The sequence below is a fragment of the Eriocheir sinensis genome, chromosome 16 (genome assembly GCF_024679095.1).
Source record: "Eriocheir sinensis breed Jianghai 21 chromosome 16, ASM2467909v1, whole genome shotgun sequence".
Taxonomy (NCBI): domain Eukaryota; kingdom Metazoa; phylum Arthropoda; class Malacostraca; order Decapoda; family Varunidae; genus Eriocheir; species Eriocheir sinensis.
Genome location: NC_066524.1, coordinates 8,296,372 through 8,313,016, shown reverse-complemented (window position 1 = coordinate 8,313,016; position 16,645 = coordinate 8,296,372). Strand labels below are relative to the sequence as shown.

The following is a 16,645-nucleotide window of genomic DNA, read 5'->3' as shown; positions in this document are numbered from 1 at the left end:
GTGACAGATAGTAGTGTCTCAGGGGCGGGACATGTGACAGATAGTAATGTCTCAGGGGCGGTACATGTGACAGATAGTAATGTCTCAGGGGCGGGACATGTGACAGATAGTAGTGTCTCAGGGGCGGGACATGTGACAGATAGTAATGTCTCAGGGGCGGTACATGTGACAGATAGTAATGTCTCAGGGGCGGGACATGTGACAGATAGTAATGTCTCAGGGGCGGGACATGTGACAGATAGTAATGTCTCAGGGGCGGTACATGTGACAGATAGTAGTGTCTCAGGGGCGGGACATGTGACAGATAGTAATGTCTCAGGGGCGGGACATGTGACATAGTAATGTCTCAGGGGCGGGACATGTGACAGATACTGTCTCAGGGGCGGGACATGTGACAGATAGTAATGTCTCAGGGGCGGGACATGTGACAGATACTGTCTCAGGGGCGGGACATGTGACAGATAGTAATGTCTCAGGGGCGGGACATGTGACAGATAGTAATGTCTCAGGGGCGGGACATGTGACAGATAGTAATGTCTCAGGGGCGGGACATGTGACAGATAGTAATGTCTCAGGGGCGGGACATGTAATTGCTAACAGACCGGCTACAGCAGTAGTTCCTTCAGCTGCCGGTTTGTTGACGAGGGTCTGGTGTCTTGCTATGAGCTTGAGGCATGGAGAGCCTCTAACATATAACTTCCACGTGGGCTAGGAAGCGGAAGTAGTAGTAGTAATAGTAGTAGTAGTAGTAGTAGTAGTAGCAGTAGTAGTAGTAGTAGTACTGATAGTAGTAATATCACTTTAGTATAATTTTCCTCTCTTTCAACAGAAAAGCACCGAAGCCTAACATTGGTGTGAAGAACTTGCTGAGCCACATTCACAGCGCTGCCACACCCACGTGCTGCATCCGTGCTGACCATGGCGCTGGCAGGTCCACACTGGGGCATCACTTGGTATCCACCTGGACCTCGGAAGAAGATATACCCAACTTAAAAACATACCAGGCGGTTTTCTTTGTACCGGCAAGGAACGTAGTAGATATCGTGCAACAAATGTTGATTGCGAGGAGTACGGATGAAAATGGAGCGCAATTCGATGGTGGTTTAGTGGAAGATATTGAAAACGAATTTGTCTCTGAAATGAAGGTTCTGAAGGGACATACTAAGCTGTCTGAAAATGAACCTATTGCATGTAAAGCAGATGTCGGAGATATAGCTTCTCATTCACCTTTAGTCCAGCTCAGTCCAAAACTAAGAACTGGACTTCATGCTCTTGTATCATTATTGCTACCCATCGCCTCAGCTATTTATGGACCTGTAGCCGTATCAAAGGAGGTCTTAGGGATGCACACTTTATTAATAATCGACAACGCTGAGGATTTGCAGAGGAGTGAGTTGGAATTCCTCCAGCAGGTATTCTGTCACACGAGTGGAGCTACTTCTACCATCATCCTAATGACAGATCCATATGGGTACAAGCGTGTTACGGAGACTTGGGAAGGCATGAGATTGTGTAAGCTTGATCTGATTGGGTTGGGTCGTGCCGATATTGTGGCAGAGGCAGAGGTTTACTTTGATGCGATAAGGACTGAAAATTCTTTGAAATTAAAGCATCCTTCCTCAAGGTTTGAAACATGTCTTGGCATAAATGAGCAAACATTTGAATTGGAAAATACAAACACAAACACAGAGGAAGATTATTTACAGCATGTCAAAAAAATATCGGAAATATCAAATGAAAATGAAGAAAACTCCGAATGCTCTTCTCTTCACACAGAGGAAGCTAAAGGCAAGGAAAATGAAACAAAATCTGGCTTGATAGACAAAAATAGAGAAAAATCAAGCGAAACAATTTTTCCTATAAAAGATCAAGAAAATAATGATAAAGGTTCTTCAGGTTCAAAAGACTCTGAGGATATGAAAAATTCAGTCACATTCTTAGATCTTATGACTGGAAAGAAATCCATACGGAAGAAGAATGTGGATCAAAAGGCATGTTATCGACCAAAAGGCATTGGAGACTTTCTCTCCCGAAATATGTGTCGCCTCGAAAAGGTTTTAAGATTTCCTGAAATTCTGGTGCGGACTTGTGATATGTTTATGGACAGCCTTGATATGTTCGACGAGATCACAACCGCCACAGACCTGCTGTGGACCCTCCTTCACTGGGAAGGAGCCAAAGCTGTCTCCCTCTCGGACTCCAATGAAGAGTCACTAATTAGTTTTAGTAATGATAAAGAATGTTTACAGCAGGGTGCAAGTTGCTCGAGTACTTCTAAAAGTTCACTTGATTCTAAAAGTTTTGAGCATACTTTTGACTCTTCCAAGTCCTTAAAAAATTGTTTGGAACCCTGTAAAGAGTTTCCTGTATCAGCACGCAAAAATATCCGTGATATGGACAAAACCTTTCACGAAAAAATGTATTCCTGGCTTTTGCTTATCGGTGAGAAATCCCTCACTGCTTTCGTAAACAATGACAGCATGGGAAGCGATGATTTTGAAAAACTAAAGACTCAAACAATTGAGATATTTGGCGATAAAGTTGCTGAAATTATGATCAATAGTATTTTTAAGTGCAGTGATTTCTTCGAATTCTCAAGTATTCCCGAAAACGTGAAAGAATTCGTGGCTGAGCATCTATGTACAGATTGCCATAGTGACACTGCACTAAAACCTGACAGTCCTTATCATGTGTCAAGAGATGACGGCCATTTTGTTAGTTTATCCATGGATAACACAAGTCCACCCGACAGTTGTATGAACGAAAAATCACCATCTCCCAAAAGTATTGATACTGCAACAAGGTTTTCCAAAGAGAGTGATGTTCCTGTAATTACTGCCGAAAACTCAGAGTATGCCCACGAACAAAATACTGACCCTGCTCAGAACTTAGTTCAACCTACAGACCCACAACAACGAACTGAGCTTGACACTCTTGAACATATACAACGCCATAGTTTTAACGAAAATTTTGCCGGTAGAAGTTCATCAGATGACTGTGCACATGTAAAAAGAAATAATGGTGATTTAGAAATTTCTCAACCTGAATGTTTACTTCCAAATGAAAATGTATCTGGAAACGACACCTGCTCCTCAGACTTCTGGGGCGAGATACTAGGAAACGAAAACGTTTCTTATCTTGGTAGTGTTGATAAAGTTGAAGAGCCTGATAAGTTTCCTAACCTCAAGACCACGAGTCCTATTCTAGAAAGAGATTTAGCACTTACTGGCAATGCTGACTACGCAATAATGGATTTGACTGAAAGCAAGCAATTACCTACCGGGAGTAAACCTCCTTTAGTGACTGAAAATGTACCAAATTGCCTTGTAGAAAATTTGGATGAAACCACATTTAATAGGCTACCATTAGAAACCCTCAATGAAACTCAAGGAAATGAAGGGGTAGGGAACAATTTAGAAGACAAAAATGCTAGTGAACAACAGAGCACTACAGAACAATTATGTGAAAAAGAAAAGAAACTAGATATCTGCGAAAACCAAATCATTGAGAATGGGCTGCCTGACGAAAAGTGGGGTATCTCAAAGCATATACCTCTGAAAGATGAAGAAACCGAGACAAATGAAAATTTCGATAATTCACCCGATGTCTTGTGGAATAAAATTTTAAGGTCAAACAGTGATGAACTTAAGTTTGAAGAGCATGCTTTTCTTCAGGGCAATTCCACTGATAAAATATTTTTGCGGAATGACGATGACTATTCTGAGCAAGTAAAAGTCTTGAAATATGAGAAAGATTCTGAAGAAGATCTTACAGATGAGAAAGTGGCGTTTGTTTCAATCACCGAAAATATAAACAATGGAGATATTCTCCAGGGATCGAAAAATAATAAGTTAGAAGAAGAAAATATTCAGGCAATCAATGCAGACATAAATTGTCTCGCGAAACCTCTTCAAGATCATAAAATTCATCATGAAAATGAAGAGCATTGCCCCGGAACGCTGAAAACACACACCTCTGAAATTTTTTCATCCGGTTGTGGAAAGTTCTCAGACTTTTGCATAAACGCTCAGAGAAAACAAAGACAAAATAGTTCTGATGAATACTCGGAGGAAATTTCTTCATTGGTCGTTGGAGGCATGACTGATGATTGTCTCGAGGAAAACTTGTCAGAAAAGTCATCCCCAACGCGTTCCGTACAGGAAAACATCAAGAAAGACACAAACTGTGAGAAACTCATAAACGGACAACCTGTACAAGATGAACTAAGAGATGACAATGACAGTAGCAAAAACACAAACGATGAAAAAGATATATTCGATAATGAGTTTACTGAACAGCTAATGACTACCAATATATCTATTCATGAACAAGCATTTTGTTACAGAGGAGACCAAGAGAAACAAGAAATACATGAAAATAATGAAACTCGAGAAAAGCAACAAACAGGATATATTGACCTGCCCGTCAGTGAAGAAACGGCAGCTGTTCTACAACATTGTCCCATTAACGATCTCGTGGACAGTACTCTGGAAGTAGAAAAAGGGCAACAAGCCTCTAACCCTGAGTGGACTGTCGCAGAAAAGCAGGAGACAACCAGTTCAAGCTCTGAAGATGAATGTAAATATAAAATGCAACATATGCAGCAACGAATCGACAAAATTTTGCAGGTCCTGGCAGATCAAACTGCCCCACCCCTTGCCCCTACTTTGTCCACTCGGAACTCAGTCATTACACAGTTCCTCGCATCGTGGTTTTTAGTTCACGAAATTCAGTCAGGCCGAAGTCTTGCGTCCCTTACTTACGGTGCACGTTGCTGTCTGAGACAACTCTGTATCTTTTCCTCTGGACTAGTAAATCGTATCCGTAGATTAGTTGGATACAATTCTGAACTAAACCGTCGAAGGGTGGTGTGTGCCTTGCTTAATTATCGCTTTGACAGCTCAGACGACTTACTGTTCAACATGGACATGGTGGCGGAGTTCAAGGCCTACCCGGAGCTGGTTTCATTTACGGTTGAGGCGTCTGAGTATCCAGACGAGTGGCACGTGAGTCTGTACGAGGCACAGTTGGTACCACTACAGGCCCTTTTGCTTAATGTGGCACCCAGTCGAATATTTCTTAACGTTGAGGAGGCTCGGCCATTTTCCGAGGCAAAAGGCATATTAGAGTTTCTGCCGCGAGTAGAAATTCTAGTTTGGTTAGACAGCGGGCGTCAGTTCGCCTACGGTAACACAGACAAAATGGACGAGATTGCGGAATCATTTACTGCTAACGTGGTCCTGGCAAAGGTGGAACTGGTGGCCGGATGCCTCACCCACGCTGCTCTTATTGATTTACCCTCTCATGCCCCCTTTAAGAGCCTTGTATACCTGAAACTGCGGGTAATTGATATGTGCTCACTGTCCTCTCTGCTTTCTGTTGACCGTCAGTTAAAGGCTCTTTTGTGGCTGGAAGTGAAGCTCGACTTTGATTGGCTATCGGAGGAGGAAAGTAAGATCAACAGTCTGCCCCGCTCTTCGGTGCCTCTCTTTGATGTTTACCTTCGAGATTGTGGTGACGAGCATGTGGTGCATATTTCTAATCTTTTGGTCCACTTGCACTTGCGTTATTCCGGCATTCATTTGGAATCCACTTCGCTCACCCCGGAGGGCGTGTATGTCCTTCTAAAGCAGCTTCAGCAAAAAGAGATTCGTCTCTATTCCCACCCTACCGCACGACAGAGATTCCGCCGGTGGTACTATCCTCAGCTAGCTGATGGACCGGCACCTACTGACGATCTAGCACGTGAGAGACTCGGCTTTGACGACCGAGTCTTCTATAGTAACCACCGCATTGAATCCAACACATATGCTACAGCAATCGATGCTTGGAACTTGACTTCTTTTTTAGAGGAGGAAGACAGAATTGTCCATTTCGTTTATACAACTGAGAACCTTAATTTTATGAAAAGTCTAACCGGTTCCGTGGAGGTGGAGAAGATTAGCAAGTGATGATTTTGAAATGATACTCGTACGTTAGTATTTTGATGATAAATAAACTTAATTTTAAAGACTACTGCATTTGGTTGGAATGCCTCATCGGTCGGGGGAAGTTCCTTCAACTTTGGTGGGTCATTGCTGTTCTTGGCCAGTTTCTTGACCCATGTTTAGTAGCGGGCTTCTGTCATATCCTGGCATTGGGACTAACCATAGCACGCCTTGATGAAGGCATTTCCTTGTTGGAGGATTTCATGCTCAGTACGCCTGATATTTCCAATGGCTGAGAGGGGATATTTGCCTGACTGGAGCACACGAAGAGCAGTCAGCTTGCCTATTCCATGGTACGGTGCCTCGGTATCGGTGCAGGCTTATTCGGACCTTGGCTCATTCGGACCTGGCTCATTCGGACCACTTAGTGGCTTATTCGGACCTTGGCTCATTCGGACCTGGCTCATTCGGACCACTTAGTGGCTTATTCGGACCTTGGCTCATTTGGACCTGGCTCATTCGGACCACTTAGTGGCTTATTCGGACCTTGGCTCATTCGGACCTGGCTCATTCGGACCACTTAGTGGCTTATTCGGCCCTTGTTGCTGGCTTATTCGGCCCTCGTAGCCAATTAGTGTTAATAATACGTTGTGTGTGTGTGTGTGTGTGTGTGTGTGTGTGTGTGTGTGTGTGTTTCTTTCCTTGATATTTTCCTGGATACTTTCCTGGATGTCTTCTGGAGGCAAAAATGGAAGCGCAAAAACTTTTCTCATTAGCTTTTAGACACTGTCTCTATTGTTGTAGGAGGTTTGCTTCTTGAACCTTCCGCCACAGTGCCTGTCCAAAGTGAAAAGCACAACCATGAATCACTTGGTTTTCAAATACAGACCTTAGAGCCTTCCACTAACCTGGCTCGAAATCAACAACAAACGACGATACGGCAGGTTACTCTGGCAATAGTTCAAGAATGGTTTTGAAAACTTTTTTGTAGTCTTTAGATTTCTTGCCAGACATGATTGCAAAGCACAAAGGAAGTTGTTTCACATTGTTGTCATATTTCACAAAGCAATGAATTCAAAGCAGTTGAAAGAATGGTCTCTTGACTACTTTAAAGGTACCATCAATGAACCAAGTTTTTCCCCTAAGTAACAAATGCATTTGCTTTGTTGTAAAGAATACAAAGTGTTTTTTGGTTCCAGCGGTTACAGTTGCCCGTAAGAATTCTTCAGGTATCGTCTCCTCGAGGTAGTCATGGTCGATCTAAAAAAGAATTAATTAGGTACATTAGAGAACCCCAACAAAACTAGAAACTTTTTTTTTCATTATATTTCCTTAGTGTGTCCGCATCATTAAGTCTCCCCATCATTATAACGCACCTCAAAGAACAAGTCAGTAGGATCCTTTGGCCGATGCGAGGCCCGTGCTCTATTAACTATTCTTATGAGTGTGTTGTGGTTCGGCCTCGAAGCCTCGGGTTGACTTGGATCACTAAAGCAATCGTTGACAACACCCACTACGTCGCTTGCTGACTCGTAAACGTGTGCTTTTCCTGTAGTTTTACACTGAAAAAAGGAAATTGTTGAGAGCAAGTGTAATGCTGACTTCCTGATGGGCGAGCCTCCCATAACTCACTTAGCCTGTGGGGGGGTACCTCTTTGGCTCACCTCTTTGGCTCACCTCTTTGGCTCTCCCGTTACGCTGGTCGCGGGCTCGATCCCCGGCGACGGCAAACCTTTCCTTGTCTGGATTAATTTCTCGTGTGTTTCGTTACACGCGGTGGTCGTGTGGGAGTGTATAAATGAGAAAATTCTGGCATTTCACAAGAGTTATCAATCTCGCCTATAAATATAATATAATTATACGAATCCCCTCTGCGTCCTTGCATGCCCACCTGAGACTATCTGAACAGCTGTAAGGAGACCAGGCCTGGCTGGGTGTGTGTGGGTTACCGTTCCAGTTGAATATGAATCCTCACCAGTCTGCCTAACAATAACTGAGCATGGATTCAATTTTCCGCGGAAACTGCGTCGCCATTCATCGTTCCATTTCTTTGTGTGCATTTCAAAGTCAATGCGTAGCCATCGCTGGAAATCAACTTTGGCTTGCCCCGCTCAGTACCAGACTCAACGTAAGTGAGGGATTTGGGAATATAAAAAAAAAATAATAGAACCGGATTTAAATGATCATATGGAAATTTAAGGAAATTAGTAACTCATTTCAAGGAAATCTGAGGAAACTTTGAATCAGAGTTAAGGAAATAAGAAATTTAGTTGTGGAAGCACTGCGCTATACGTAGTGTTGGCGGTAGTTTGCGCAGTACTCACAATGCTTCATTATCGTCATTCAGTGACAGGTTTGGGCGTGACACATCAAAGGACTCTTCATCTGACTCCCTCGGAATGCTGAAAATTATCGTACATAAACGTATACAACATAAATTTGCTGGATTTATAAATATAATTTCGTAACAAATTTTAAATCTGAAACGTCACTCCGTCAGTAGGACAGCATGTACCTGTTGTGTAGGCTCATTAATGAGGGAGTTGAACTTAAGTGCTTGCATCCATCGCACACGAAGGTAAAAGATATATCACCGCGGCGCAGCTTGTTGTACATATATCTAGATAAACCTGTTAAGCAGATAGCAAGAAATTGGATTAAATACACGTTTTCACTTATGCACTTTACATTTGTAACAGGTTATTTTTCCTAATCGGTGTTTCCAGCTACCACAAGAGTCGCAGTCGATGGCCTGGTGGCGCTCTGTCACAGTTTTTCTGCACTCTATGCACTGCACGTCGCTCATCTTGGTGTGTGGTCAGTCTGGCAACTGATTATCTATACCAAAGAAACGTTTCCTCATTCACGAAACAGTCAAGAAAGGTCCGAATCAGCCACAACAAGGGTCCGAATCAGCCACAACAAGGGTCCGAATCAGCCACAACAAGGGTCCGAATCAGCCACAACAAGGGTCCGAATCAGCCACAACAAGGGTCCGAATCAGCCACGACGTGGGTCCGAATCCGGTCCGAATAAGCCAAAGTCCGAATGAGCCAAGATCCGAATAAGCCTGCATTCCCACGACAGCACACCAGGGTTGCCGCTCATAGAATTTTTGCTAGCAAACGCAGAAAAATGACGACATAAGGCAACTGCCTGTGGAATTTTTTTCCGCATTCGCCGCTTGAAAAAAGGTAGACAGAATAACTACCTCTATATTATGTAAATGATATTAATGCGGGTGGTATAAGGAGCGATTAACAAAAGGTATTTATTTAATTGATGATTGGCTTCCCACAAATATATTTTGCAGACATAAAAGGGTAATTTCATAATCATGTTTGTGTAGAATAAAATTCCTCATACGAAATTCAGCTTTCGAAATACCAAAAAAAAAAAAAAAAAGCTTTTTTATGGTGGATATTTTTATTTTATTATTTTTACAAATACTCCTGAACATAACGGTGCAGTGTACTGGCAAATTATTGTAGAAATTATGCAAACCGAGGCAAAATGCAGTCGAGGTATGAAGCAGTAGCTGCGTGTCAGTTCTGTGGGTGCGTTCGTGTTGGCCACAGCTCAAACATTACTCCGAGAGGAGCCCTAGCTATTCCCCAGTGTGTTCAACTGACTTCATTTTCTCTAATACTAGTGAGTGCTGAACACCAAAAAAAAGTTATAGATTGGGAATGTGAACTTTTATGAGTGTACCGAAACTGACGAGGTTACCCATATAGAATCTTCAGAATGTGAGGCACCCCAAAGAAAATGGAATGCCTATCTTAAACTTACGTATTTTAAAGGTTATGATTTTCTTAAGATTATCATGGCTAATAAGCGGAAACTGAGAGACGCGTGGCTGGAGATGGAGGAATTCAAACCATGGCAAGCAAGGGTAGATGGGGATCCAACAAAAGCTTATTGTATGAAGTGTTAGAAAATATTTGCGGGCGATCTGACAACAGTAAAGCGACACATGGTACGCTGCTAATACAATTAATCTGTCCAGTTAGGGACCATTCTAAGAGTGCATGACGTCCTTGGGTTGGAGTGAAGGGTTGGTAAATTTCACAAACATCATGGATTAACATTTTGTTTGACTTTTTCCTCTGGTGTGGCATCACTTCCTTGGTATTCATCGATCGTGTCCTTTTTTATAGAATACAGAGATTCATGCCGCCAATTCCATTCCGCAAAAAGGAAGGGAACATCCGGATCTTCGTGCACAGATCAGCTTGGCATATATTTTATTAATTTGCTTTATAGCTGAGCATAACTTACCCTTCCTCCTTGCTGACCATATGACAGACCTTTGCAAATCAATGTTTCCTGATTCTGCCATTGCCAATGGATTACACATGAAAAGAACAAGATGTACTGATGTAGCAAATAAGGTAGGATCTGTTATCTCAGAAGACCTGGTGAGAGACGAGGCAAAATAAATTTTCTTTAATTATTGGCGAGTCAACAGATGTTAGTGCGACGAAATGCTTAACAATGATTGTAAAATATTATGATGCAATCAAGGGGACCATTATTACAAGGATGCTAGATCTGATAAACATTTATGGTGCAAATAATGAAACATGTGGTTCGACTGGACTGTCACTATGTAATATGTTGGTTAATACTTTAGAGGGTCACGCTATTCCTCTTAATTTGATTGGTTTCGCTGCTGACGCTGCCCCAAACATCATGGGGGACTATACTTCTTTGAGCAACAGGTTAAGGCAAACATTTCCTGGAATTACTATATTTAAATGCATTTGTCATTCTCTCCATCTTTGTGCATCAGAGGCCGCAAAAACTCTCCCCAGACATTGTGAAGATGTAGTTAGAAATATCTATACATATTTTGCACACAGCGCCCAACGAAAATATGATTTTCAACGTTTTCAGACATTACTAGAGGTAAAACCACATAAAGTGCTCCATCCTTGCCAAATCCGTTGGCTGTCGCTCCATTAGGCAGTAGAAAGAATTATAGAACAATGGGATGCCTTAAAAGAATATTTTGCACACATTGAACGACATGAAAAACTGAGAGTAGTAACCAATATTGTAAAAGATTTAAGCGACCCCTTGTGTTTCTAAACTTAAATTTTCTGCAATTTATTCTGCCAACTGTGACAAGCTTAAACCTGTTGTTTCAGAAGGAAACCCCAACAATTTTCCATGTACATGCCCATCTCAACAAACTATACAAGACAACATTACAGTATTTTTGCCGTAATGACTTACTTAATAGAGCTGATATTTCCATGTTTGACCCATCCCTGGATAGCAACCATGCTCCTTTAAACAACATGTACTTAGGGGCATATATTCATGCCTTACTGCAAAAACCGGAGTACAACAGAAATGTAGATATGGTAAATGATGTGAGGGGAAGATGCAGGATGTTCATGATAAAACTATGTGAAGAAATAAAAAAAACGATTCGACCTTCGTGATCCTCTGTGGAAAATTAAATCATATGTTATTCCGGAAAAATTCATTGACCCACGAAAGCGTGATTTCATGCCTTCGTTGTACCCTCTAGTTGAGTGTTTGCCACGGATATATGAAGGAGACATTCAAACACTTGACAACAATTGGGGAAGTATAGACAGTGTTCCATTGCCCACTGATGTAACTGAAAAATCACGGGAACCAATTGAATTTTATCATAAGCTTGCAAATGTGACAGAGGGTGATGAGCATCCCTTCAAAGCTGTGGCCACATTCACACTACAGGTTTTGGCTCTGCCTGTCACAGACACGGACGCTGAACGGCCATTTTCGAAATTACGTTTAATAAAAACAGATATCAGGAATAAGCTAAATCTTCATTCCGTAAAAGCCCTCTGTCACATATCTGAAGCAGTCAGAGAACAAGGAGTTTGTTATAAGTTTAAGCCATCCGGGTCAATGATGAACTCTACATAAACTTGCACAGATATTTACATGTATGTTAATTCTTAAAGCTAAGTATATTTGTTGGGAGTTATAACGTTGGTGTGTATATATTGTGTTATATAAAAGTACGTTCATTAAATCACAGTGACATGTATAAATCATTTCACCGTACTTTGTGTACAGTTATTCATCTTTATATCATCTATATATAATGATAAAAATAAACTATGATCATTATGTTTATATGTTCCGTTTAAGAGTTCTTAACCTTGCGTAATTACTACTTTATTTTACATTTTAAGGAAACATATTTGAGACATATTGTCGTTGACTCACAAGCTTTCACTCTCCCACACATAGTATCACATCATTAATTAGTTAAGAGTGCACAGGTGGTGATCACATGCTCTCTCTCTCTCTCTCTCTCTCTCTCTCTGTGTGTGTGTGTGTGTGTGTGTGTGTGTGTGTGTGTGTGTGTGTGTGTGTGTGTACCGTATATAGAAAATACAGTATGTCTGGAAGCGATAGTGGTGTCAATAGAGATAAGGCATGGGAACGGAAGTTGGAGACAAACAACAAATATCGTACCGCTTTTTTTTTTTTTTTTTTTCCGTGCTGGTAACAGATGATCCTGCACTATAACATTCCATAAATACACAAAGGGAGTATGCAATGAATTAGTTAGGGCAGAAACAAAAAGAACAAGAGTGTAGTTACATTGTGGGAAGTGTACTGATGAAGCCTTTGCCAGCATGTTTTTGATGTGCACGCAGACACACGTTTGCATTGTATCAGCGCTGATAGTATGGCGTCATCGCGGGAGTTAACACTTTTTTTTTTTTTTTTACAACAAAGGAAACATTTGAAACATTGGAAACATTTTATTATCCCTTTATACAGTTATTTATTTACAATAATTTTGTAGTGCAGGGAGCCCATTTAAAGCTGGGAGCTTTTTTGGGCAGTACTGGAAACTTAGGTGCCGGATTTAATCAATAGTGAAAAAAAAAAAAAATTATGGGCAGGTGTACGTAAATTTTCATGAGTACGGGTGAAATAAGTATGTTGTGGCTGTAAGGACACGGAGGTTTCACTTTTGATCTTTTTATACATGTAAATACCAATTTGTAGCGTATTATGTCAAAAAGTTTTAAGGAATTTGTTTCTGTAAAGAGAGGTTGTGTGTGGGCAAAGTAGTCACTGTTTGTAATAATTCTTATTATTTTCTTTTGAAGTCTAAACAGAGGTAACAGGTGTGTGGGGTAGGTGTTGCACCAGATAGGTGTACAGTAATACAGGTGTGGTAAGACATGTGCGTTATATAACATTTTCAAAACATCAATGGGCATTAATTCTTTAATTTGATATAACAGAGATACTACCCTGGATAATTTAAGGATTTGGTTTGTTACGTGATGCTTAAAGGTCATGGTATCATCATACGTTATTCCTAATAATGTATGTTTATTAGTTCTGCTTATAATGTCTTGGGGAAAAAAATAGGGACGGAAGCATTGATGGTGACTTATTAGTAAATAGCATATAAAATGTTTTGTTTAAGTTTACTGTTAATCTATTACTCAGACACCATTTATGAAAGATTTGTAGGTCAGTGTTTGCTGTATGTATCATGTCAGTAGGATTTTCACCAGTAATATTTAAGGTTGAGTCATCTGCAAAAAGGATTGTTTTAAGGTTTGTAAATATGTAAGTAATAATTATCATTTATATATAAGAGAAATAGGATTGGACCCAAGACACTGCCCTGTGGAACACCGTATTGAATAGGTAGAGATGCAGATAGACAAGTGTGGAATTTGGTTGATTGAGTTCTGTGGGATAAGTAATCCTGAAACCAGTCATGAATAATACCTCTAATTCCATAATAATACAACTTACGTAATAATATATCGTGTCTGACTGTATCAAAAGCTTTGGTGAAGTCAACAAAGATGCTTAATGATGACTGTTTATTATCTAAAGTGTTATAGATTTCTTCTGAATAAGTCCTCAAGGCATCGAAAGTGTTTAGACCACGACGAAAACCAAACTGACTTGGATTTAGTATGTTTTTAGTTTCAAGAAAATTCATGAGGAATTTTTTCATTACTTTTTCAAAGATCTTAGAAAAAACATTAGTAAGGATATTGGTCTATAATTACTCAATTCATCTTTGGGGCCTTTCTTATGGATGGGGACAACAGTTGCATGTTTTAGGAGTTGAGGAAATTTACCATTATTGATAGAATTATTAAAGAGTATGGACAAGGGTATTGCAAGTTGGTTTTTGCTGGTTTTCAATACAGATACAGGAATTTCATGCACATTGCACTTTTTGTTTTTAAGGGAATTAATTACAGTAATTACATCTTGGGGGATAATTATAGGAATTGTCATTGAACGAGGAAAGTCACCTTGAAGAAAGCTGAGAGGGTCTGTGGTGGAAGGTGGTAGACTGTGATCTAGTTTAGGTGCAACATTTGTGTAAAATTCATTAAAAGCTTGTGCAATTTGTAAAGGTTCAGAGAGTTTTTTACCATTACAGATTATGTTATTTGTGGAACTCTTCTTATGGTCATGATTAGAAAGTTGGTGGATTGTTCGCCATATTTTACAGGTGTTATTTTTAAAATTAGTGAATTGAGCCATATAGTAAGATTTTTTAGCTTGTCTTATAGTATTATTTAGGATGTTACGGTATTGTTTGTATTGAGCCTCAGTGACAGCACCAATTTTATAGTCCTTAAATAGATAATTTTTTGTCCTTATAGAGTTTAGTACTGCCTGTGATATCCAGGGATTGTTTAATCTTTTTTTCAGTTATTAATTTAGATTTAAGTGGAAGACAATCACTTAAAGCTTTTTTAATATTGTCTAAGAAAATGTTACAAATGTCATTGACATCGTGTTCATTAAGGAGAGCATTTCAATTGATCATATTGATTTTTTTAGCAAATTCTTGTTTATTTGTTTGATTTATTACCCTAAACTCAATTTTCTGTAGATTTTTAGATTTAGAGGGAACTTTAACATTAAGGAAAATTGGTAGATGGTCCGATATAAGGTAATGGAGTATACCAGATGAGAAAGTGTTGAAAAAATTTGTAAAGATATGATCAAGTAGAGAAGGTTCACCTAGATTGAAGCTGTCTGGAAAACGTGTTGGTCTTGAAATGTGTGGGAAGAAATTCATTGTTTGGAGGGTTGCAAGAAAATTGTTAGTTGAGGTATGGGTAGTATGTTCCAGCAAATTTATATTTAAATCACCTATAAGAATTATTTTTTTGTTCGTTACAGTGTTATTTTGTAGTAATGTACATAAGGTGTTTGTAAATTCTTCCACAAATTCATGTTTACTGTGAGGTCTGTATATTGCACAAAGTATGAATGAAAGTGAGTCTGAGGTAATCTTAACAGTATTGATTTCAATATTATCATTAGTTAGAGATAGATCTTGTAATTGTTCTGACTGTATATTATTTGAAATATAAATGGTGACTCCAACTTGTGCTCGGTTGGTCCTGACGAGGTCATAAGAATGATACCCAGGAAGTTGATAAATGTGTTTGTTATTAGTATTTAGCCAGGTCTCAGTGATTGCCAGGATATCTGGGGTAGTGGAAAAGGTATTAAGGAAGGCTATAATGTTGTCAATGTTCTTTGGGAAGGATCTGGAATTTATATGTACAATATTTATTTTATTTGAGTTCTGGTTAGATAATTTGTTGTATGCATCAAGATCAAAATAGTTTGAAACAGCGTTAAGATCAGTGTGTCCATGGAGATGATTAATGATTTCAAGAGCTATGTCATTAGTGTCCTCAGTGTGAGGGTGAGTATTGTCATCAAACAATGTGTCATAGAGGTGGATCATGGAAACTAATTTACTTTTGGGAAAAAAAAATATATATAATATATATATATATATATATATATATATATATATATATATATATATATATATATATATATATATATATAAAATATGAGGTGCAGCCTTCTAGCTGCGCCCGGTGGTGTGTGTGAGTTGAAATAATACGGTAGTGGCATGGAGACTAAGTTAGGTAAAGTAGTAATAGTAGTAAAGTGGTAATAGTAGTAGTGAGGTAATAGTAGTAGAAGTGAGGTAATAGTAGTAGTAGTGATGTAATAATAGTAGTAGTGAGGTAATAGTAGTAGTAGTAAAGGAATAGTAGTAGTAGTAAGGGAGTAGTAGTAGTAGTAAGGGAGTAGTAGTAGTAGTAAGGGGGTAGTAGTAGTAGTAGCAATAGTAGTAGTAGTAGTAGTAGTAGTAGTAGTAGTAGTAGTAGTAGTAGTAGTAGTAGCTGTATCAGTAGTAGCTGTAGTAGTAGTAGTAGTAGCATAGTAGAAGTAATATAGTAGTAGTAGTAGTAGTAGTAGCATAGTAGAAGTAATATAGTAGTAGTAGTAGTAGTAGTAGTAGTGGTAGTAGTAGCTGTATCAGTAGTAGCTGTAGTAGTAGTAGTAGTAGTAGTAGTAGTAGTAGTAAAAAATAGTAGTAAATTAGTGATAGTAGTAATAATAGTAATGAAAGTAGTCGTGTAGTAACAGCAAAATAGTAGTATAGTGAAAGTGGTAGTAATAATAGTAGTTTACAGTAATAATTGTTATCGGGTAATAATGTAACAATAGATGATGAAGGTTAACAGTCATCGTAAAAGCCATAATAAGATAATTGATGAGAGTCATCACCATTACCATTTTATGACATTGCAATGTAATAAGTAAGTAAATGATTGTAATAATTGTGATAATAGTAATGATAAGTAATGCATTATATAATAAGTAATAATAATAAT

At 39.3% G+C, this 16,645-nt stretch overlaps 1 protein-coding gene and 1 pseudogene across 3 annotated transcripts in view; both read left to right on the top strand.

Moving 5' to 3' along the window:
- LOC126999227 (uncharacterized) overlaps window positions 1-7,769 on the top strand; it is a 58,826-nt gene extending 51,057 nt beyond the window's left edge. For all 3 annotated transcript variants that reach the window (XM_050861567.1, XM_050861570.1, XM_050861568.1), the window contains one exon: window positions 830-7,769. In XM_050861567.1, the coding sequence (XP_050717524.1) occupies window positions 830-5,951 (5,122 nt within the window). In that variant the 3' untranslated portion in view covers window positions 5,952-7,769. The remainder of the gene's footprint in view (window positions 1-829) is intronic.
- A 1,206-nt stretch (window positions 7,770-8,975) lies between these two features.
- On the top strand, window positions 8,976-12,068 carry LOC126999150 (uncharacterized; annotated as a pseudogene).
- The last annotated feature ends 4,577 nt before the right edge of the window (window positions 12,069-16,645 follow it).